At 41.1% G+C, this 23947-nt stretch overlaps 1 protein-coding gene across 1 annotated transcript in view; it reads left to right on the plus strand.

Annotated features, from left to right (window-relative positions):
* LOC143288637 (beta-ureidopropionase-like) overlaps window positions 1–23947 on the plus strand; it is a 49170-nt gene that overhangs the window by 14540 nt on the left and 10683 nt on the right. Inside the window, exons 7-12 of the mRNA XM_076597300.1 lie at window positions 814–868; window positions 2634–2748; window positions 3031–3112; window positions 4312–4354; window positions 5368–5394; window positions 6589–6629. Of these exons, the coding sequence (XP_076453415.1) occupies window positions 814–868; window positions 2634–2748; window positions 3031–3112; window positions 4312–4354; window positions 5368–5394; window positions 6589–6629 (363 nt within the window). The remainder of the gene's footprint in view (window positions 1–813; window positions 869–2633; window positions 2749–3030; window positions 3113–4311; window positions 4355–5367; window positions 5395–6588; window positions 6630–23947) is intronic.

The following is a 23947-nucleotide window of genomic DNA, read 5'->3' on the forward strand; positions in this document are numbered from 1 at the left end:
TGTGCGTGTGTGTGTGCACTGTGTGTGTGTGTGTGTTTGTTCTTTAGTTTAGCGTCTTTTCACTATCAGTGATATTAGACGAAGAAAATCACTCACAATGTGTGTGTGTGTGTGTGTGTGTGTGTGTGTGTGTGTGTGCATTTGTTAGTTTGTGTATGTCTGTGCATTGGATGTACAGGTATGTGTGTAAAACGTATTACCAGAAATTCTGTACATGGTATGATTTCAGTCTATGTGTTACATTGAGGTATGTGTGTATGTGTGTGCGTGTTCATGCGCTTGTGTGTGTGTGTGTGTTTGTGTGTGTGTGTGTGTGTGTGTGCATGTGTGTGTGTGTGTCTGTGTGTGTGTGTGTGTGTGTGTGCAAAGTCTAACAATAGATCCTGTGCATGTTTTGATTTCAGTCTACATATTACATGGAGGTGTGTGTGTGCAAAGTGTAATGAAAAACTCTGTGTATGATTTGATTTCACAATAAATATTACCTGGAGGTGTGTGTGTATGATGTGATTTCAGTCTACATATTACCTGGAGGTGTGTGTGTATGATGTGATTTCAGTCGACATATTACCTGGAGGTGTGTGTGTATGATGTGATTTCAGTCTACATATTACCTGGAGGTGTGTGTGTATGATGTGATTTCAGTCGACATATTACCTGGAGGTGTGTGTGTATGATGTGATTTCAGTCTACATATTACCTGGAGGTGTGTGTATGATGTGATTTCAGTCTACATATTACCTGGAGGTGTGTGTGTATGATGTGATTTCAGTCTACATATTACCTGGAGGTGTGTGTATGATGTGATTTCAGTCTACATATTACCTGGAGGGGGACACTGGACACAAGGTTTTCCAGACACAGTTCGGTCAGTGACTCTGTTAGTGTCTGTTCTTCTCTCTGTCCATTTCTCACTGTCGCTGTCCATCTAAAAAAGACTCAGTGACTTAGACATTGCCCATTGCTGTAGATTTCACAACAGAGGAGTTGACAAAATGCTGTGTCTGTGTGGATTATGCCCTGATTGTGAGAAAAATGAAATTCATTTAATGCTTTGCTGTGGTGTTAACAAAATGCTGTGTCTGTGTCGATGATGCCCTGATTGTGAGAAAAATGAAAATCATTTCATGCTTTGCTGTGGTGTTAACAAAATGCTGTGTCTGTGTCGATGATGCCCTGATTGTGAGAAAGATGAAATTCATTTAATGCTTTGCTGTGGTGTTAACAAAATGCTGTGTCTGTGTTGATGATGCCCTGATTGTGAGAAAAATGAAATTTATTTAATGCTTTGCTGTGGTGTTAACAAAATGCTGTGTCTGTGTGGATTATGCCATGATTGTGAGAAAAATGAAATTCATTTAATGCTTTGCTGTGGTGTTAACAAAATGCTGTGTCTGTGTGGATTATGCCATGATTGTGAGAAAAATGAAATTCATTTAATGCTTTGCTGTGGTGTTAACAAAATGCTGTGTCTGTGTCAATGATGCCCTGATTGTGAGAAAGATTAAATTCATTTAATGCTTTGCTGTGGTGTTAACAAAATGCTGTGTCTGTGTGGATTATGCCCTGATTGTGAGAAAGATGAAATTCATTTAATGCTTTGCTGTGGTGTTAACAAAATGCTGTGTCTGTGTCGATGATGCCCTGATTGTGAGAAAGATGAAATTCATTTAATGCTTTGCTGTGGTGTTAACAAAATGCTGTGTCTGTGTCGATGATGCCCTGATTGTGAGAAAGATGAAATTCATTTAATGCTTTGCTGTGGTGGTAACAAAATGCTGTGTCTGTGTCGATGATGCCCTGATTGTGAGAAAGATGAAATTCATTTAATGCTTTGCTGTGGTGTTAACAAAATGCTGTGTCTGTGTCGATGATGCCCTGATTGTGAGAAAAATGAAAATCATTTCATGCTTTGCTGTGGTGTTAACAAAATGCTGTGTCTGTGTCGATGATGCCCTGATTGTGAGAAAAATGAAATTCATTCCATGCTTTGCTGTCCTGCTCTGTCTTCATGACTTGAGGATGAAGTGTATTCAGGTCAGATATTTTGATAATCCATGTTGCTCTACATTTGATTTGTCTATGTCCTCCATGAATGACAAGAGCTGTTACCTATATTCCACCTGCACTGTTTGTCAGTAAGTGTTTTGATTACGTATGTGAAAATGTTCTTCCCAACGGTGAAGTGAAGTCAGTTGTGGAATGTGGTTTCAGTTTCACTGACCCTAAAAGTTTGGAACTCGCTGCCATCCAATCTGTGTAATGCCTCAACTTGGAGTGATTGTAAAATCAATCAAAAGACAAATAATTTAGATTGTCAAGCAAATAATTTAGTTTGTCAAGCAAATAATTTAGATTGTCAAGCAAATAATTTAGTTTGTCAAGCAAATAATTTAGATTGTCAAGCAAATAATTTAGATTGTCAAGCATTCCCTCAACTTATCACAGACTGTGTCTATGTGTGAACAGCTGTTTACGAGTGTGCAAGGTGTCAGTACATGAAGTGTGAGTGTCTTGTGCATACAGCGATTTGAGTTGCAGTATGCGTTTCATAAAAACAGTTTATATTGTTATTTCGTCTGTGCCTACAGTTGTGATGCTGGCTTTGTTAAGTACTGTTCTGGGATGTGCAGGAAAGGTTGCCATCAACATCTGCTATGGACGTCACCATCCCCAGAACTGGATGATGTACGGAGTCAACGGAGCAGAAATCGTCTTCAACCCTTCCGCCACTGTCAACACTTTGAGGTACGCTGTCTGTGTGTGTGTCTCTGTGTCTATGTCTGTGTGTGTGTGTGTGCTTCTGTGTGTATGTTTGTGTGTATGTGTCTGTGTGCCTGTGTGTGCATGCATCTCTTTGTGTGTTTCTGTGTCTGTGTGTGTCTCTGTGCCTGTGTCTAATGGTGTGCATACGTAGTTTGTATGTCAGCACACATCCAAAATTAGAGCGTGTGTGTGTGGCGTGTGTGTGGCGTTTGTTTGTCGGTGAGCTGGCTACACATCCCAAACTAGGGCAGGTGTGTGTTTCAGTGAGACACTGTGGCCCCTGGAGGCACGCAATGCGGCCGTGGCCAACTCCTACTTCACTGTGGCCATCAACAGAGTGGGCACGGTAATCTCTTCTCCCTCTTTTTTTCCCCTTTTCCTTACAGAAACGTGCACGCACGCATGCATGAATATATGCAGATACACACACACACACGTAGATACACATACACACACACACTCACACACACATGCACACACACACACACATACACACGCACACTAACAGGCACACACACATGCAGATACACACACACACATACACGTAGATACACACACCACACACACACACATGCGCGTGCGCGTGCACCCACATGCACACACACACACACACACACACACACATAGAGTTGGATAGGTTGGGGGTCTTTCTGTCAGGTACCTTTCTTAATAAACAGAACAGTTTCCACACAACGAAACAAAAATCAAAGCAAAACACACACACATGCACACACACACACACACACACACACACACACACACATTTAAACGCATGCATGCACACACACAGATCTGAATTAAGTGTGGAAAAAAAACGTTTTTTAGCTCTGGAAATTGCGTAATGGAACAGTAGAGGTGCATTGGTTGGTGTATGATTGGTTGATGTTTGTATGATTTGTTAGTATTTGTATGATTTGTTGGTGGTTGTATGATTGGTTGATGTTTGTATGATTTGTTAGTATTTGTATGATTTGTTGGTGGTTGTATGATTGGTTGATGTTTGTATTATTGGTTGGCGTATTGTCGGTTGATGTTTGTATTATTGGTTGGTGTTTGTATTATTGGTTGGTGTTTGTATGACTGGTTGGTGTTTGTATGACTGGTTGGTGTATGATTGGTTGATGTTTGTGTTATTGGATTGGTTGATGTTTGCATTATTGGTTGGTGTTTGCATTATGGTGTTTGTATTATTGGATTGATTGGTGTTTCTGTTATTGGTTGATGTTTGTATTATTGGTTGGTGTTTGTATTATTGTTTGATGTTTGTATTGTTGGTTGGTGTTTGTGTTTGTATTATTGGTTGATGTTGGTATTATTGGTTGATGTTTGTGTTATTGGTTGATGTTTGTATGATTGGTTGATGTTGGTATTATTGGTTGATGTTTGTGTTATTGGTTGATGTTTGTATTATTGGTTGATGTTGGTATTATTGGTTGATGTTTGTACAATTGGTTGGTGTTGGTATTATTGGTTGATGTTGGTGTTATTGGTAGCATCTGCCATTGCAGGCTCTGATGTGTCACTGTGTGCTGTTGTTGATTCCAGGAATACTTTGAGCAAGAGTTCACCTCAGGGGATGGGAAACCTGGTGGGTAGTGGTCTCTATATTCTTTGTTTCTTTTATTAAAACTTTCTTCCTTCTTTTGTTTTAAAGCCAGCAACAAAGATATAACATGTAATTCATTACTGTGTTTATACAAAAGCTTTGATAAGACATGCAGTATCAACACATTAAAGAGAAATACAGCAACATACCAGTATCAACACTTTAAGGTGAAACAGCAACACGTCAGTATATATACATGAAGATGAAACACAGCAACACAGCAGTATATACACATTAAGGTGATATACAGCAACACATCAGTATCAACACATTAAGGTGATACACAGAAACACACCAGTATCAACACATTAAGGTGGAACACAGCAACACATCAGTATATACACATTAAGGTGGAACACAGAAACACACCAGTATATACACATTAAGGTGGAACACAGCAACACATCAGTATATACACATTAAGGTGGAACACAGAAACACACCAGTATCAACACATCAAGGTCATACACAGAAACACATCAGTATATACACATTAAGGTGGAACACAGAAACACATCAGTATATACACATTAAGGTGGAACACAGCAACACATCAGTATATACACATTAAGGTGGAACACAGAAACACATCAGTATATACACATTAAGGTGGAACACAGAAACACATCAGTATATACACATTAAGGTGGAACACGGAAACACATCAGTATATACACATTAAGGTGGAACACAGAAACACGTCAGTATATACACATTAAGGTGGAACACAGAAACACATCAGTATATACACATTAAGGTGGAACACAGCAACACATCAGTATATACACATTAAGGTGGAACACAGAAACACATCAGTATATACACATTAAGGTGGAACACAGAAACACATCAGTATATACACATTAAGGTGGAACACAGAAACACATCAGTATCAACACATCAAGGTGAAATAGGGCAGGCCACTGTAAGTTCTTCCACTCAATTCTATTTTTCTGTCATTGATTTATATCACTGGTTGTTTTCTTTTGTTTCAGCTCATAAAGACTTCGGCCATTTCTATGGTATGTATGAATCTGGGGAACACTGATAGACTTTGGCCATTTCTATGGTATGTATGAATCTGGGGAACACTGATAGACTTTGGCCATTTCTATGGTATGTATGAATCTGGGGAACACTGATAGACTTTGGCCATTTCTATGGTATGTATGAATCTGGGGAACACTGATAGACTTTGGCCATTTCTATGGTATGTATGCATCTGGGGAACACTGATAGACTTTGGCCATTTCTATGGTATGTATGAATCTGGGGAACACTGATAGACTTTGGCCATTTCTGTGGTATGCATGAATCTGGGGAACACTGATAGACTTTGGCCATTTCTATGGTATGTATGAATCTGGGGAACACTGATAGACTTTGGCCATTTCTATGGTATGTATGAATCTGGGGAACACTGATAGACTTTGGCCATTTCTATGGTATGTATGCATCTGGGGAACACTGATGGTGTAGATCATGCACAACCAGAACACTGCAACAGTTAGATGATATGTGGTGGTGATGAATAATGTTTTCTGTCAATATCACATATTCAGTGATGGTACTGATGATGATGATTGCAGCATGTGTTTGTTGGCCACTCAAAAAAAGACAGAGTGTTTGTGCTTTTGCAAGTATGCATGTGTAAGCCTGTGTGTGTGTGTGTGTGTGTGTGTGTGTGTGTGTGTGCATATCTCAACATGTGCATATGTGAGTAAATGCGTGTGTGTGAGTATGTGTATGTGAGTAAGTGTGTGTGTGCGTGCACGTGCATGCATGTGCTGGGTTATGGAGACATGAAAATAGCCAGCAAGTATTGTCTAGAAATAAGAGCATTTGCAGGACATCCACATGTGTATGGAGAAGAGAATTGTTATTTTACAACTGCACAGTGCTTTGGATGATAGGGCTTATCACTTGGCTTTTCCGGCTGTTTTGTTGGGTTTTCTTTCCTTAAATACACAATCATATTCATTCATGCACAAGGCGCTCTGGACTGCTCCTAATCATATTTTTGGAAAGCAAGATTCCACATGTAATTATTATTTTTACATAAGTGTTATGCAGCCTACTTCATTTTAAAGTTCTGTAAGTGCCACTGTGTGAATTACTCCATATTTGTCTGTATATGTGCATGTGTATATTTGTGTGTGGATGTGTGTGTGTGTGTCTCTGTGAATGTGTGTGTGTGTGTGTGTGTGTGTGTGCAGGGTCTAGTTACGTCACAGGGCCTGACGGCAGCAGAACACCAGTGAGTCTCTTTTCTGTTGACTGGTCTGTTTTCTGTTGACTGGTCTGTTTTCTGTTGACTTTGGTCTGTTTTCTGTTGACTTTGGTCTGTTTTCTGTTGACTTTGGTCTGTTTTCTGTTGACTTTGGTCTGTTTTCTGTTGACTGGTCTGTTTTCTGTTGACTGGTCTGTTTTCTGTTGACTTTGGTCTGTTTTCTGTTGACTTTGGTCTGTTTTCTGTTGACTTAGGTCTGTTTTCTGTTGACTTTGGTCTGTTTTCTGTTGACTTAGGTCAGTTTTCTGTTGACTGGTCTGTTTTCTGTTGACTTTGGTCTGTTTTCTGTTGACTTAGGTCTGTTTTCTGTTGACTGGTCTGTTTTCTGTTGACTGGTCTGTTTTCTGTTGACTTTGGCATCTTGTCCTTCATTCTTCTTCCCTTTCAGCTTGCTGTCTGTTTCTTTCTCTTTGTTTTTTCATCTCATTTCTTCCTTCATTTCATTCTTTCTTCCTCTCCACACGTTTTGTTTACCCCTGTCTTTCATTCGTTTTTAAAGTGCTTTTCAGTCTCAGTACTGAAAGGTGCTGCTTGCAATCCTTGGGTCCTGAGTTCAAATCCAGGCCGTGTCTAGTTAACTAAGGTTGAAGATGTTTCCAGTCGACTTCCCAGATCAACATTATCATGATTATGTGCAAACCTGCCAGCGCCTGAACACGTTTGAATGTATCCACACGCAGAACATCAAATACACGTATCAAAGACCCCATCATTCATGTCAGTGTCAGGCGGGTTATGGAAATATGAGCAAACACAGCATGCAGCCCCAGAAAACTGAGTATGGCTGCTTAAATGGTGGAGTGAAAATGGCCACGTACATAAAGGCCCACTCACAGATTCAAGCAGACCCAGGACTTACCCCTCCCTCCATTAATGCAACCTTCATGGACCCAAGACACCAGCAGACCCAGGACTTACCCCTCCCTTGGTTAATGCAACCTTCATGGACCCAAGACACAAGCAGACCCAGGAACTACCCCTCCCTTGGTTAATGCAACCTTCATGGACCCAAGACACAAGCAGACCCAGGACTTACCCCTCCCTCCATTAATGCAACCTTCATGGACCCAAGACACAAGCAGACCCAGGACTTACCCCTCCCTCCATTAATGCAACCTTCATGGACCCAAGACACAAGCCCTAACGACAGTACCTTAACTCACTCGGGACGGCAAGTTTTCTCCCTTGATTTTCCCCACAGACAGCCCATTTGTAAGGTTTTGGGGGAAAAAATGACAAAAAATTCAAAATACAGAGTAAGAAAATGAAACTTTCAGAACTGGTTTATTATGTGTTGGGCTATTACATATATATATATTAAAAATTAAAAAAATCAAATTTCTCATTTTATTTTTACAGTTTTGCCTTTATGTAGAAAATGATGCCAATTTTTCACCCCAAATCACCATACCCATGCTCACTTTCTGCACTTAATTCACTTTCTTCTTTGTCATCATCCACCTCTTCAATGTCCGACCCTTCAGTTTGTAGTATTTCAAGTACTTTGGCAACACTAAAACGTTGCCGTCGCTGCCTTGTTCGCTCCGCAACATTTTGAGAAGAACCCACTTCAGACGCCACTTGCTATCAGGCTGGCACGCAAGCAGGCGACCGGTCAGTGACTTTGTCAGTGTGTGTGCGAGACGGGCCACACATGACAGGCTGGCCAATCATAGCATTCGTTGTGGGGTGACCCAGAACAGTGCACTCTGCTTGGCTAATCACAAAATGACGTGTACAGCGCGTGATGGATTTTTATTTTTGGAAAATGCTATTCCATTCCGTCGTCCGAATCCTAATAATTTTATGTTGGAATGCTCACGCATTCCGTCATCCAGAGAGAGTTAAGGGGTTTTGCCAGTAGGTAACAGGTCAATAAACTCAACTCTACGGCCTGCAAGTGAACATGGGAGTTGCAAGGGAAAGAAAAAATCTGTACACTTTCTTCCCAGGAAACAGCATTTGGTCTGGCACCACTGAACACCATTGTGATCCTTCCCTGTGCATTGGTGAGACATGAATGTATGTATGATAGTCAGCCGTGTCCAACAATGACCATCAGAACAGAAGAGGAGGCAATGTTGCCCTGACTATCTGGGCTAGAATTTGATAATAGTGAAGAGCATCTTGCCCAGGTTACATCCCCACTTCCTCGGCCAAGAGGGTTTTAGGACAATCAGTGTTGGGATGGTTCCCAAAGGCCAACTAGACACCAGGGCTTCAGCATTAAGAGCCAGTGCAATTTTGCCTCCTAGTTTGAGAGTCATAGTCCTTCACAAAAGACTAAGCTGTAAATGACTTCCCATTGCTATGGTGAGACCATTGATCGTACAGCTCTCACTTTGCTGTTGGCCCAACTGTAAGCTTATGTCAGTCTGTGATATAAGCAAGGCATGTAAACTGGTTTAAAACCTAAACCTGCTTCTGAGCTCTGTATAACTACATGAACTATATCAAGGCATGTAAACTGGTTTAAAACCTAAACCTGCTTCTGAGCTCTGTATAACTACATGAACTATCTCACTGGTTTAAAACCTAAACCTGTTCTGAACTCTGTATAACTACATGAACTATCTCATCTGGGCTTCCTGCTTCACCATGTGCATCGAACTCTCCAGGGACGACAGTTTTTGAATCAGACTGCACCAACAGTGCCACACATCGCAGTTCCTCATGTGTCAAGTTGACCAGTTATGAACCTGCACCCTGCTGACATGTCACATTCCTCTTCTGTCGTCAACTACAACAGTGTGTGTGGGGGAGGGAGGGTCAGGGTGGGGGGGGGGGGGTGTGTGTGAATACATACAAGGGCACATGGTGTATGCAAGCACTGGAACGAAGAGAAAGGAAGAGAGTGAAAATGAGAGAGAGCACTGGAAGCATGTAATGAACTTGAGCCGAAAATACCTCAGAATCTGAAAAAAAAGAACAGCATCACTACTGTTGGAAACTGCTGTGAACTGATGATCTGTGAAAGGTTCTTTCCTCAGAAATGACTGAACAATGTGCGGTAAGGCAACATGGCCATCTCCTGGGTCCAGTAATATCTGTCGGAAACCAGAACTAATGTCACTGCTGTTAGACTTTCAGTCTGAGGATCCTGGGTTGGACTTTCAATCTGAGGATCCTGGTTTGGACTTTCAATCTGAGGATCCTGGGTTGGACTTTCAGTCTGAGGATCCTGGGTTGGACTTTCAATCTGAGGATCCTGGGTTGGACTTTCAGTCTGAGGATCCTGGGTTGGACTTTCAGTCTGAGGATCCTGGGTTGGACTTTCAGTCTGAGGATCCTGGGTTGGACTTTCAATCTGAGGATCCTGGGTTGGACTTTCAGTCTGAGGATCCTGGGTTGGACTTTCAATCTGAGGATCCTGGGTTGGACTTTCAATCTGAGGATCCTGGGTTGGACTTTCAATCTGAGGATCCTGGGTTGGACTTTCAATCTGAGGATCCTGGGTTGGACTTTCAATCTGAGGATCCTGGGTTGGACTTTCAATCTGAGGATCCTGGTTTGGACTTTCAATCTGAGGATCCTGGGTTGGACTTTCAGTCTGAGGATCCTGGTTTGGACTTTCAATCTGAGGATCCTGGGTTGGACTTTCAGTCTGAGGATCCTGGGTTGGACTTTCAGTCTGAGGATCCTGGGTTGGACTTTCAGTCTGAGGATCCTGGGTTGGAATCTCTGTCACGGCACCTGGTGGGTTAATGGTGGAGATTTTTCTGATGGCTTGAATCAACTGACATGCATACCAGTTCATGCCTGAACCCCCCTTCATGTGTATACACATGCAGGAGATGAAATGTACACGTTAAAGATCCTTTAACCCATACTAGAGTTTGGTGGGTTATGAAAACAAGAACATACCCAGCATGCACTACCCTGAAAATGGAGTAGGGTACACACACACACACACACACACACACACACACACACACACACACACACACACAGTTGTCAGTCTCACTCTGCAGTGCAGTCTATCATTCTGCCAGCTGTCCCCTAAACCTTGAAATAAATCTTACAATAGTCCTTGACTTCAAGATATTGCCAGACAGTAGCATTTAGCCAGCACTTCTCTTTTACAGTGTTCATACAGGTTTTTATTGTCACAAAACTTAAAAAAACTGTATTGCTGTCATAATGCTTGCATACACCATGTGCAAGGAATAGAAATGTCATAATATAACTGGTACAAGGACAGACCCGGAGCTTTCTTTTGAGGAAGTGGCTGGGTTTGTTCCAATGTACCTTTTATTTACCTGTGCGCTAGCTGAATCAGCAACATTAGCAGCACTGGCTTGAGTTGTGTCCCTTGTACATGGACAGAGTTTAGCACTGGCTTGAGTTGTGTTCCTTGTACATGGACAGAGTTTAGCACTGGCTTGAGTTGTGTTCCTTGTACATGGACAGAGTTTAGCAGAGTTGTGTTCCTTGTACATGGACAGAGTTTAGTACTGGCTTGAGTTGTGTTCCTTGTACATGGACAGAGTTTAGCACTGGCTTGAGTTGTGTTCCTTGTACATGGACAGAGTTTAGCATTGGCTTGAGTTGTGTTCCTTGTACATGGACAGAGTTTAGCACTGGCTTGAGTTGTGTTCCTTGTACATGGACAGAGTTTAGCACTGGCTTGAGTTGTGTTCCTTGTACATGGACAGAGTTTAGCACTGGCTTGAGTTGTGTTCCTTGTACATGGACAGAGTTTAGCACTGGCTTGAGTTGTGTCCCTTGTACATGGACAGAGTTTAGCACTGGCTTGAGTTGTGTTCCTTGTACATGGACAGAGTTACCACTCTTTATTGTTCACCGGGAACAATTTTGAAAACAGAACAACTAAATTCCAGCAATACACATACAAAGTAGCTTTGAGAGGGTTTCGCAACTCAAGACTAGTTCTTTGCTAGACCCAGTAATATCCCATCTATTTTGCACAGTAATTCTGATCACATGAAGTGCATACATGTGGGGGGTGGGGGTGGGGGCAAATTGCTGACTGCCCAAGTAAAAAGAATGGTTGAACTATATTGAATCTTTTGTAAAGTATCCCAGCACCAAATATGTCTCAGAGATACTGTGTATGATTCAAATTATCTCGTTTTGATCCAGGAGTTGAGGTTAAAGTCATCATTACACAACTAAACATGTCGTTAACATTTGACTTAATAGCCAGAGAGCAACAGCAAAATTTAACAGATAAGTCTTTGTGCACGTTTGAAAAACAACAACAACAACAACAAAACACAGCACAACGGGGTTGTAGAAAAATCCACTCCGATATCAGAAACAAAATTAACTCATTCTACTTCAGATACGAGTTGACTCATACCGTGATTACTTCCCCTGTGCACCAGCTATGAGTATTCTCCTACAAATACACATTTAAAAAAATACTTTATTCTTGCTTGGTACGGTTGGTGTTCTAGGCTGAACCACTTACATATATTTGAAGCATAAAAACCAAGCCGTTTTAGTGAACCACCCTGTTTTTTGTTGCAGTGACCTCATGTAGTGCAGGTCCAGGGGAGGTGTAGCATGCATGTAGTGCAGGTCTAGGGGAGGTGTAGCACGCATGTAGTGCAGGTCTAGGGGAGGTGTAGCACGCATGTAGTGCAGGTCTAGGGGAGGTGTAGCACGCATGTAGTGCAGGTCCAGGGGAGATGTAGCACTCATGTAGTGCAAGTCCAGGGGAGGTGTAGCACGCATGTAGTGCAGGTCCAGGGGAGATGTAGCACTCATGTAGTGCAAGTCCAGGGGAGGTGTAGCATGCATGTAGTGCAGGTCCAGGGGAGGTGTAGCACTCATGTAGTGCAGGTCTAGGGGAGGTGTAGCACTCATGTAGTGCAGGTCCAGGGGAGGTGTAGCACTCATGTAGTGCAGGTCTAGGGGAGGTGTAGCACTCATGTAGTGCAGGTCTAGGGGAGGTGTAGCACTCATGTAGTGCAGGTCCAGGGGAGGTGTAGCACTCATGTAGTGCAGGTCTAGGGGAGGTGTAGCACTCATGTAGTGCAGGTCCAGGGGAGGTGTAGCATGCATGTAGTGCAGGTCCAGGGGAGGTGTAGCACGCATGTAGTGCAGGTCCAGGGGAGGTGTAGCACTCATGTAGTGCAGGTCTAGGGGAGGTGTAGCACTCATGTAGTGCAGGTCTAGGGGAGGTGTAGCACTCATGTAGTGCAGGTCCAGGGGAGGTGTAGCACTCATGTAGTGCAGGTCTAGGGGAGGTGTAGCATGCATGTAGTGCAGGTCCAGGGGAGGTGTAGCATGCATGTAGTGCAGGTCCAGGGGAGGTGTAGCACGCATGTAGCTGTGGGACTGAAAGAGTTACTACACTTGCAGACAGAAATAAATAAAAGAACAAAATAAAGGTGGTACAAAACAAAAACAAAATACAGATGGTACCGCACTGTAAGGACACACTCTCCTTGGAGAGAGCTGCCCAGTTTCACAGACAAATTTTGTGAAAAAAATGGAATAGAATAGAATAGGATACAATACATAACTCTCAACTCTCAACTGTGGGTACCAGTCTTCCCATTTCAGTGCACATGAAGACAATCAACTGACCAGGAGGTGGCCACAGGCTGAAAAATCCCACAAACGATATGATGAAGTTTGAACCGTCTCCTCCCAGCCGTCAATCCACAACAGTAGAAACGTATGCACAACATTTTCTTTTTGTTTTCTTTTAAGTAGACACAAACTTCTTCTTCGTTCCTGGGCTGCAACTCCCATGTTCACTCGTATGTATACGAGTGGGCTTTTACATGTATGACCGTTTTCACCCCGCCATGTAGGCAGCCATACTCCGTTTACAGGGGTGTGCATGCTGGGTATGTTCTTGTTTCCATAAGCCACTGAACGCTGACATGGATTACAGGATCTTTAAAATGCTTGCAGTGTACACAAGAAGGGGTTCAGGCACAAACAGGTCTGCATATATGTTGACCAGGGAGATTGGAAAAACCTCCACCATTTACCCACCTGGCGCCGTTACTGAGATTTGAACCTAGGACCCTCAGATTTAAAGTCCAACACTTTAACCACTCAGCTATTGCGCCTGTCTGACACAACAGAATTAAGTGACACATTGCGTAATAGCCACGATGATACAAAAGTGTCATTGTTTGACCCTGGAAGAACAATGAACACACACTACTGTTCATGTCGTCAGTATACTTCACAACAGCTTTTTTGCCGGCCTTGAGGAGGAAGGTGGCAGAATGGTTAAGACACTCAGCTGCCAATACAGAGAGTCCACGAGGGTGTGGGTTCGAATCCTGCTCTCGCCCTTCTCCCAAGTTTTGACTGGCTACAAGTGACTGCATGCACTGTGCACAATTTTCCCAAACTATGCATTTCCCGTCTTGCCAGCCACGCTGAATTGTGAAAAGTTTGAAAGCATGTTGCATGAAAATGTGTTTGTACAGATATCAAAAGTTTTTGATATAGGTCAAAATCCTAGCACAAGTCTAAATTCCAAATTTTATATTGTTCTATATAGTGTTCACAAATCAACCTTAATATTTTTATAGCTTTTGTTTGTACTTTGAAAAAAAGAAAAAAGAGAAGCAAATTACTGACTGTTCATTGAGAAGAGTGACTAAACATACATGACTGGAAACACGTTTCAGATTTAGTTGCAGTTAGGCATCAAAGGGAGCAGCCTGATCCCTATCTTCTGCATCACATACACTACACACATGCCTGGCCTATGCTGCTAAGGTCTTGAGTGCCTGTCAGATGCACCATCTATTTTTCCAAGATAAAAGAAGTAAACATAAAAAGAATGATATTAATAAACTTTACCACATGCAGCAAACTTCAAGTGTATGAGTGAGGATGCACACACACGCATGCGCACTCTCTCTTTCTCTGTGTGTGTGTGTGTGTGTGTGGAAAACAAAAATTTTCACTCTCTCTCTCTCAAAGGTCCGACTCTCCACCAGGACGTTCTCTGTCTCTGTCTGTATCCATCTCTCTCTCTGTCTCTCTGTCTCTGTCTCTCTCTCTCTCTCTCTCTCTCTCTCTCTCTGTCATTCACTCAGTTATTGTATGTCACCAGATATCACTTAAAAATGAAGGACGCAAAACTGAAGAACACATTGTGTGCATTCCAATAGGCTTACATAAAGCCTTTTTGGGCAGATTGACATGTGTGCACAGATAAGAACACACAACACACGCACACACACACACACACACACACACACACACAGTGTATTGATTAGTGAAATCCCACAAACGCATTGAGAAGATGAAATAAAATACATTATCAATCTATTTAAAAGCAAACAAAAGAAAAGAAAAATGCAAACACACAATATTGTAAGCTAATTATTTTGAATAAGAGTGCGAAAAAGAGATGAAAGAAAGACTGGCTATGCCAGTCTTGAATAAAAGCTTATTTGTGTTTGCACATTTCTTCTGACTTTGCTGCTGTGTGCACATGTCAGATGATCGGTACAAGGACAGGCCTGGCACTTTCATTTTTGATGAAATGTCTGGGTTTGTTCTAATGTACCTTTTATTTACCAGTGTGCTAGCTTGAATCGGTGGCAAAGGCAGCACTGACTTGGAAGTTGTGTACCTTGTGAATGGAGAGAGTTTCCACTCTTTACAATTTGTTAATCATTTCATCTCCTGGTCGTATTCTTTGTTAATTTCCATATGTAAAGAAAGTTGCCCCAACAACGTGCATCATCGAACGTGTGTTAAAAATATCAACGCAGTGGTATCGTTGTAGCTCGTTTTGGTAGAAAGACATGCTGTGACAGTAAAAAGTTATTGTGAGGTTTTAATGGCGGCTGTGCAGAGTAAGATCAGAGTTTGTGAAGTTTTTCTTTTTTTACGTCGGTATTGTTGAAGCTTACACGTTATCAATCCATGTGCATAGTGTTACTTTCACTAGAAGGTATAATCGTCACTTAAAACAGAAACTGTTGATCCGCGAAGTGGTGTGTTAGTTCGCGTCTTCGTTTTGTGTGCGGAGACGCGTTTTCATCGTCTTTGTTACAAACCAAAAAAGCCATTCTCACAGTGACTTGGTGGCAGTAATCACGTTGTTATAACATCGCAGCTGTCAGATTCTACTATACGCGCAAGGTTCGTCATCGTTTGTGACAGAAAAAGCCGGGAAGATGAGTTACGGCACTCGAAAACGTCGACATGAGCTCACTTTGGGAGACAAGATGGAGGTGATTCGTATGATTGACAACCGTAAATCACAGACTGATGTGGCGAAAGTGTACAACTGTTCGCAGTCACAGATTTCACGAATTGTGAGCAAGCGTGAAGACATCCTTGCAGAGTGGGCGATTTGTGATGATCCTGAGCAGAAAAAGAGTCGGTTCTCCAGAGGTCTTTTGAAGCGCGAGTCTTCACGATCAGTCAAGGATGAAGCAGCACCGACCGTAGCTGATCAGTCAACGAGCCCTCGCCCACCGTCTGAAGCTTTCGATGGGAATGAACAGACGTCAGAGACACCAAACAATGGGTTGCTGGAGTACTGGAAAAACCATTCTTCGACTTACGGGCGTCGATCCTTTGGTGATTTTGACCCGGAGTACGCCCCATGGGGCCGCCAGTCTGGTTCAGGTGCTAAACGCGGGCCGAAAGGAAGACCCAAACCCTCTTCCAACAAAGAGAGCCGCATTTCCAATCAGATGCTGGACATTCTTAAAAATTATGATGTGTGTGATGTGTATTGTGCTGATGAACTGGCTCTGCATTATGATGCCATGCCAAACTTAGATGTCTCTGATGATGATGAAGGAGATGCTGAAGGGAATGAAGGAGACAGAAAGGATGGAGAGACTTCCAGTAATCAGAAGCAGATAACTGTTCTGCTGACGTGCAATGTTACAGGCTCAGATAAAAGAGATTTCTTGGTCATTGAAGATTCAGAGAGGTCTGACTCTGATGCCTCAGCTAACAGGATTGAAGGGTGTCAGCGAGCCAAAGCTCCATATGCATGGATGACATCAGATGTGTTTAAAGAATATCTAACGGCTTTGGATTATGACATGCGCAAACAACGGCGCTACATTCTTCTCCTTGTGGACAATGCTGCTGCTCATGATTATGAAGCTGGTAAAAACCTGGAACATGTCCGTGTGCTGTACATGCGTTCCTACACTACCCCTTTTTTCCACGGCATTTTCTACAGTGTGCGTGCCCACTACCGCAAACAGATCCTTCTGAAACTGGTGGCCAACAACCCTGAACTGATGGCGCGAGAGGACGGTAGAGGCAGGAGAAAGCAGGAGAGGAGCTCTCTCTCTTTGTCTGTGGACATTGACCTTGAAGAAGCTGTGAACATGTTGAAACTGGCCTGGAAAAGTGTGAGTGCCCAGGATGTGGTGCAGTGTTTCAGCAAGTCAGGTCTGTGTGCTCCCCACATCCATGGTTTGCCCGAGTCTGAGGGCGATGACCTGCCTGAGCTGCCGGAGGGCTTCGTCACCGATGAACAGTATGAGGACTTTGTCAACATGGACGTTGACGCTGAGTGCACTGCCAGTCCTAACCTGACCAGCGTGGAGTGCCGGATCCTGTCTGACCTTCGTGAGCAGGGGTTCTTGGACGTCGGGTTGGAGCCAGCTGAAGACATTCCTGATGGCGTCCATGTGAACAGCTCTTCTAATGCCAGTGGGTCGTCCGGTAAACTGGATGTGGGTGCTTTCCGTGGGGAAAAGAGGACTGTGTCAGACAGTAGTGGGGAGGTGGAGCGGTCGCTGAGCACCCTGAGAAGCTTCCTGGAACAGCGGGGCCTGCATCTGCACAACCTCCATGCCTTAGAGGCCCAGATCTATTCCTGCCATTCTGGGGGCCACTAACCTCAAAAGTGGGCATCGGAATAGGGTGAAGAAACTGTATAGTTGACACATTGCCAATGTGACTATTACTAGTTGTAAATTACCAGTGAATGTATCACAGTCAGTGATTCACCAAGTGACATAAACTGTGGATGCCCTCTCCCACCCCAACCCCTTTTTGGTGGGGGTGGGGCTGGAGTTGGGGGGCGGGGGGGGGGGGGAGTTAATAATGATAATAAGAAGAAAAAAAACTATTGGGAATTGAAGAAGTGTGTTGATAATGCAGATTAACCAAAATCTTCTGTTTCAGTCTTTGCAGTGAGTTTATGTTGACTGAATTATGGTATCATGATAATGAACTGCAATTTCCTCTACAGTAGTGTGTTCTGTTTTATCCATATTGTATCAAAATGGTATTTTTAGAGGTGTGAGGGACAAAAGACAGTGTTAGAATAATGTAAGTCAGTGATGACAAATGATACAATTAAAAGGCGAGAAACTGGGGGTATGACAAAAACTTAGCCAGCAGCCTGATCAGTGCTTTTAACACTGTGACACTCCATAGGCAGCAGGGGCCATGTGTGTGTGTGTGTGTGTGTCTGTGTGCACATGCGTGTGTGTGTGCACATGCGTGTGTGTGCACATGCGTGTGTGTGTATGTGTGGGCGTGTTTTATTTATTTATTTATTTTATTTTATTTTTCTTTTGATAGAAATAATAAGAATGCTTACCATCACCACATGTCTCTTATATGTGTGTTAGTGTGTTTACAAGTATGATTGGAGGTTTATATATATTTCATTGTGAGTGTGATACTGTGATTCACATAACTTTGTGAGTTTGTCTTTAAAAAGTTTAAGTTAAAAGTACTGTTCCTTCGTTTATAATAATTGTGTGTGTTAGTGTGAAAATCACCACAGCATTTGTGAATTCACTTTAATCGTTTGATTTATAGATGAAAGAGAAAAAAGAATCGTAAATCGTGTGAACTGCACATCTTTTCAGACTGATGAGAGTGATCCAAACTGGCTTCTCCTGTAAGTTTTAGGGTGATACCATAAGAATAATTATCATAATTATGTTTGTGCATTGTTGCTGTTGGCACTATAGTTATAATGATTTTTATGGTTCATTGTAAGTTAATCTCTGGATTAAAAAAAAAGAAAAAAGAATACAATTCAGTTTTATTCAAAATTAGTATCACTACTCAGGGGATGAGAATGCAATTTTGGACCAGTAGAATTCTGTATGAACCAGTTCTACTGTGTTTTTCTTAGTTAGAATGTAATTTTTTTCTTTCTTTGTTTTTAGGATTAAGGTGAGTAAAAAAAAAAAATTACATTTTCTATCAATGCTCCAAATTGCTCACACCAATTTTCTCCTGTACTTTAACCTTTGTAAAATTGGATGTGATGGGTAAGAGTAATACTAAGTTTTGTCTTTAGAAATATTTTTTTTATAGATTTTTTTTTTATACTAGATTTACTCTCTAAAGATTCATCATTTCATGGAATCATATACTGCTATAAAAAGAAAAGAAAAAAAAAAGAAGAAGAAGCAAAATTTTGTATACAATCCTTATTGTTTTTGCTCATTTTCTATCATCCAGCCGATTTCAGGTTAATTACTAAACAATAAAGTGTAATATACTAATAAGTGGCAACTCCTCTTTTCACTTCTCACAGACACATACTTTCTGAAGAACAAAATACATCATTACGAACATGTGACCTATTTTTGAAATAACTTGTTTTTCTTGCCCCCTTATTTTCAAATTCTGCCACAAGCGCATTTTGAACTTTGTGTTTCATTGTGTTTGTGTACACCTGCTTCATTTTGTTGGGTTTATGTGTGTCGCCCCGAAATGTGGGTCCCACAGACCCATGATATACATTGATTAACTGGAGAGCACTGCTAAATTAAATTGACTCAGTAGCAATATTAGCATTAATGGGTCTAACTCATGATATAGAAATAAGTGGGTGAATGATGAAGTATGTTGAAAGGTTAAGAAATAAGATAATGGAAAAAAAAAAAAAAATTTAAACAGCTCTGTTTAGAGGAAAGTAGTATAGTTTTCAATTTGTTGGTCTAAGTTGTGAATTTCATCTCAGCTGCCATGAGCTGGCCAGTAACCTACTTGACATGCACATTGTGGAAGTTTTTCAAATCAGTATAGTTTAAAAGTTTAATATGAACTTTGTGAACAAAGTTGAATCTTTTGCCTTGGAGTTGGATACATTGAAACTGTTTTCAATTAACCCTGTTTTGCGAAAGATACTTTGGTATTGTAAAGAGTAGTGAGGAAAGCGAATGAGGCGGGATTGTAGGTCTTTGTCGGTGGTTGAAGCGTCTGATCTATCCATCTCCTCTGGGAAAGGCATGGATTGTGAGAAACATTTTAAATTACTAATAGTAATACTATTCAGCAGTGGTTTTTTTCACAGGATGCGTCATTTTGACATTACCAAGTGTATTTGAAAATTGATTTTTTTAATTATTTTTTTTATAACTTCTTCGTATTCATTGATCATGCCTGCAGTTGCTTGTTACATTGGTAAGTGTTGTACAGATGGAAATGTGATTCTTTTGATTTTGTTGCTGTCTTTTAAGACCAAAATTAATTGTCATTCTGTTGTAATAAGTTACATAAATTGAAACTGATCCAACAATTCAAGGTCAGTGGTCAGATAGACCAGTCTAAAGTTCTCAGTTACTGATTTCAGTGTGTGTAAACAAAGTGAGTCTGTGGAATCACCCAGTCTCTGTTGTCTGTGCGTTCTCTTGTATGGTGTTTGTGTGTGTGTGTATGTGTCAGTGCTAATTACTGTGTCAGTATGTGTGTTGTCACAGTGTGTGTGTCCATGGTAACTTTTAACTTTGGCCTTTGCTCAGATACTGCAAGTGTTACAGGAAGGAAAAACATGAAGAAAAGATAATAAACAGATTTTTAAAAAAACACTTTCAGTCAGTTTAGTGATCACCTTGTGATGACTTTAGTAGCAGGAGGGTGAGAGGTGATAGGTTAAAGGTCATCACTTTGTAAAATGGGGGATAAAAAAACTCCTTGATCATAGAGCTCATTTCTGATGTTTTGTTTTCATCAGATGTGGTATAGACTGTTTATAGACACATCTGTATGTATTAGGAAAGTGTTCTGCATGATCTGTTTCTAAAGTCTGTGTCACAATACAGCATATTATTGAAGTAGAAAGCGTAGACCTGTGCAAGAAAGAGAATAAAATTAAGATCTAATATTCAGTCTTCATTAAACTTGCTAATGGTATTACACTTAGCGTTTACACTGTTTTGAGAGTCATGGTCAGAGTTCAAGGTCACAATATCCATAATTGAAAAAAAAAAAATTTTAAATAAAAAAAAGGAGAAAAAAAAGAGGAAGAGAAATGAATGACAGAGCTTGAGGTTTTCATCCAGTTTTGATCAAACCAATTTGTTATGCTTTTATGGCTGAACTTAGGGTAAATTCTATCAAAAGTCAAGTCCTTTTGTTAGATGGTTTTCTTTTCGCTAAAGTGCCCTCTTTTCTGTTTTGTTATTCATGTACAAAATTATGTGGTTCTCACATAGGTTTTATCCCAGTTTCTTTCTTCTTTTTTTCTTTTTCTTTTTTGGATACATGTATTTTATTTTTAATTTTAGTACATGGTATAAGTATCAATTTTTTCTGAAGTTCTGAGGGTCACACCTGACGTCCCTTGTTGCTGTGGGTACTGTTTGATATGCCAAGTGTCAAGTACTGCACATAGACCTTAGTTAAACATTTATTATCTCATGTGAAAGACTGCGAGTGCCACATGACACAGACCGCCTGTCAAGGCCTCAGTGAATTGGTGTTGGGGATTGGGGGTTGGGCATTTTGTCATGTTCAACCGGAATCATGCACAGTTTGGGATAAACTCACTTCCTTCATTGCTGTTTCAGTTTAAAAGGCCACTTTTCCAGAGTCTGTGTGTTTTATAAATTTTTATTATTATTATTATTTTTTTAAATTAATTACATAATTGTTACTACTACTACTACTAGTACTAGTTATTATTATTTATGATTGTTAAGTCCTAGCATGGTTGATAACTGTCATGTTGTGTTACCATTTATATCATTTATGTGAATGTTGTGATAGTCATAACAAAGACTCAGTCAAAGACTTTGTATGCTGAGTATCACACTATCAGTTCTGATTTTTCTCGGATTTATTGCCCTTGTATATTGACCTTTAGTCGGATTCAGCATATTGCATACTTTGATATTTAGTGTGTACAAACTGAACTCTTTGTAGGTCTTGTACATAGAACTTTTTACTGTCAGTGTCATGATTTTGTTTGATTTTTCTTGCACACGCACGCACACACACACACACACACACACACAGACACACACAGACACACACACATCGTCTAATAACATGTCTAATATCACTTACAGTGAAAAGACATTAAACTAAAGAACGAACGAACACACACACACACACACACTGTAAATTGTTAGAGAGAAAAGTTTCTGTATCTCACTTCTTGTGCACTTTAGACTGCCAAGTGCCATTTAAAAAAAAAAAAATTGGATGAGGAAGCCACACACACTGCCTCCACTCACATGCATACACATAAACATATGTACATGTATGCCCTGCTTGTGATTGCATGGAATGAGTGATCATTTTGCATACATGTTTGATTTTGGTGAATCGAAATTTTCAGTGGCGGTTCATTGTTCCATGAATTAAGAAATGACATTGTATTTTATTTTAGGCTGGTTATCAGTTATGGAAACAGTAACAACCATACCTGTAGATGGATTGATGTCTGTGTTCAGAAATTAAAAAGAAAAATGCCGTCAAATGGTCTCTGTTGTTTGGAGTATGTATGCATACATGTGTGGATGCTTGTGTGGGTGTACTGTGTATATTACTGTGTTTGTGTTTTTCATGAGTAACAAATTTGTAGATTCGATAGGGTCTGAATTTTATGGTATACCCCATGGAAAACGCTTATAATTGAATGATATGAAGGTTGTTATCTTTAACCGGCTGTCTTGAATTATTTGTTCATTGGCATGTGCATACACTAACAAAGATTAGGCAATAAGTGAAAACAGGTCTGCACTTCGACTGAACCCCCTCACCCACTCCCCTACCCTCTTCCCTGTGACCAAGGTTAACTCTTTAGAGGTTTGGACCATTGATGATTGACTGAGACAGAGTGGACCTTTGGGGTTAACTCACTCCATGCCAAGAGTGTTTGCCCTTGCCAATCCCTGAAAACCCAGGGTTTGTATAGGATGGGGAAAAAATTGTAAAAAAACCAAATAAACACCCAGACAATTGATATTTAGTATATGTATGCAAGGAATGTTGTTCCATATGTGTACAAAAAATCAAAGTATTTACTCACCGTCTTGATGTTGATCGCGGTATCCATATTTAGTGTATTTTTTAGCATTTTTGCACCCATCAGAAAGGTACACCAACATGTTCCACATCACATTCTAACACTATTTGAGGAACTGAAGACCTAGTGCATGCAATGAAGTATGAACAGGTGGTGAAGAAAGTTGAAATTCACTCATACAAGAAAAAATATTGTCTCTACATAATGAAAATCAAAGAACAAAGAAAAAAACTCAACCGGCTGGGTGTTGACTGGCCAGTCAGCTGACAAACCTGGTATGCCAGTGAAGGGATGTGCAAGAGGGAAAAAGGAAAAATTGTCAGTCCAATCACTGGTGAAAACACTTGCAAAATCGTCCATTTCCTCAGTGGTTTCGTCGTCTGTGTCTGTCTCATCTGCTGGCACAATGTCCTCACTTTCCTCTCCATTGTAAACACTCTCTTCAGTGGCCGAATCTGTTTCTAGTTCATCGGGATCTGGTTCAAATGAACTGTCCGAAGAATCAACATTATCTCCTTCGACATCAGAGCCTTCAGTTTGGATCATTTCCAAAGCATCTTCGACGCTGAGTAACATTTCACCTCTCCGACCGTGTCGAACACTTCGCCGTGACGCCATCTTGTCAAACAACTTACAAAGCTGACAGGGGGCACGCTTTGTTATCAAGTGCGGTTGAGCTTATCGCGACACACACGCAGCGTGTGTGAATGAAAAGCTGACCAGAGGTGACGTAAGATATCACATCTGCTTTTGATTTTCGCATCCGACGCGTCACTCCGACAGCACGACTTTTTAAAATCCAAGTCCGCGTATGCGGACATTGGCATCCAACGCTTTCTCCGACGATGTCCGCATATGCGGACAATGGCAGCGAGTGAGTTAAAGTGCTTTGCTTTGACCACCTTTTTGTACCTGTCCAGTGCATTTTCACACAGTGGCCCATGCCAGCCACTCACAAACTATCATACTGTGCAGTAATGTTATGAAATCATTATACACATTATATAATGTATGTCAGTACTTAAATAGATAGCACCTGTTCAGTATTATCACATGCTCTGGTTTGTGTGAGAAT

This window comes from Babylonia areolata, chromosome 12 (assembly GCF_041734735.1).
Source record: "Babylonia areolata isolate BAREFJ2019XMU chromosome 12, ASM4173473v1, whole genome shotgun sequence".
Lineage (NCBI taxonomy): Eukaryota > Metazoa > Mollusca > Gastropoda > Neogastropoda > Buccinidae > Babylonia > Babylonia areolata.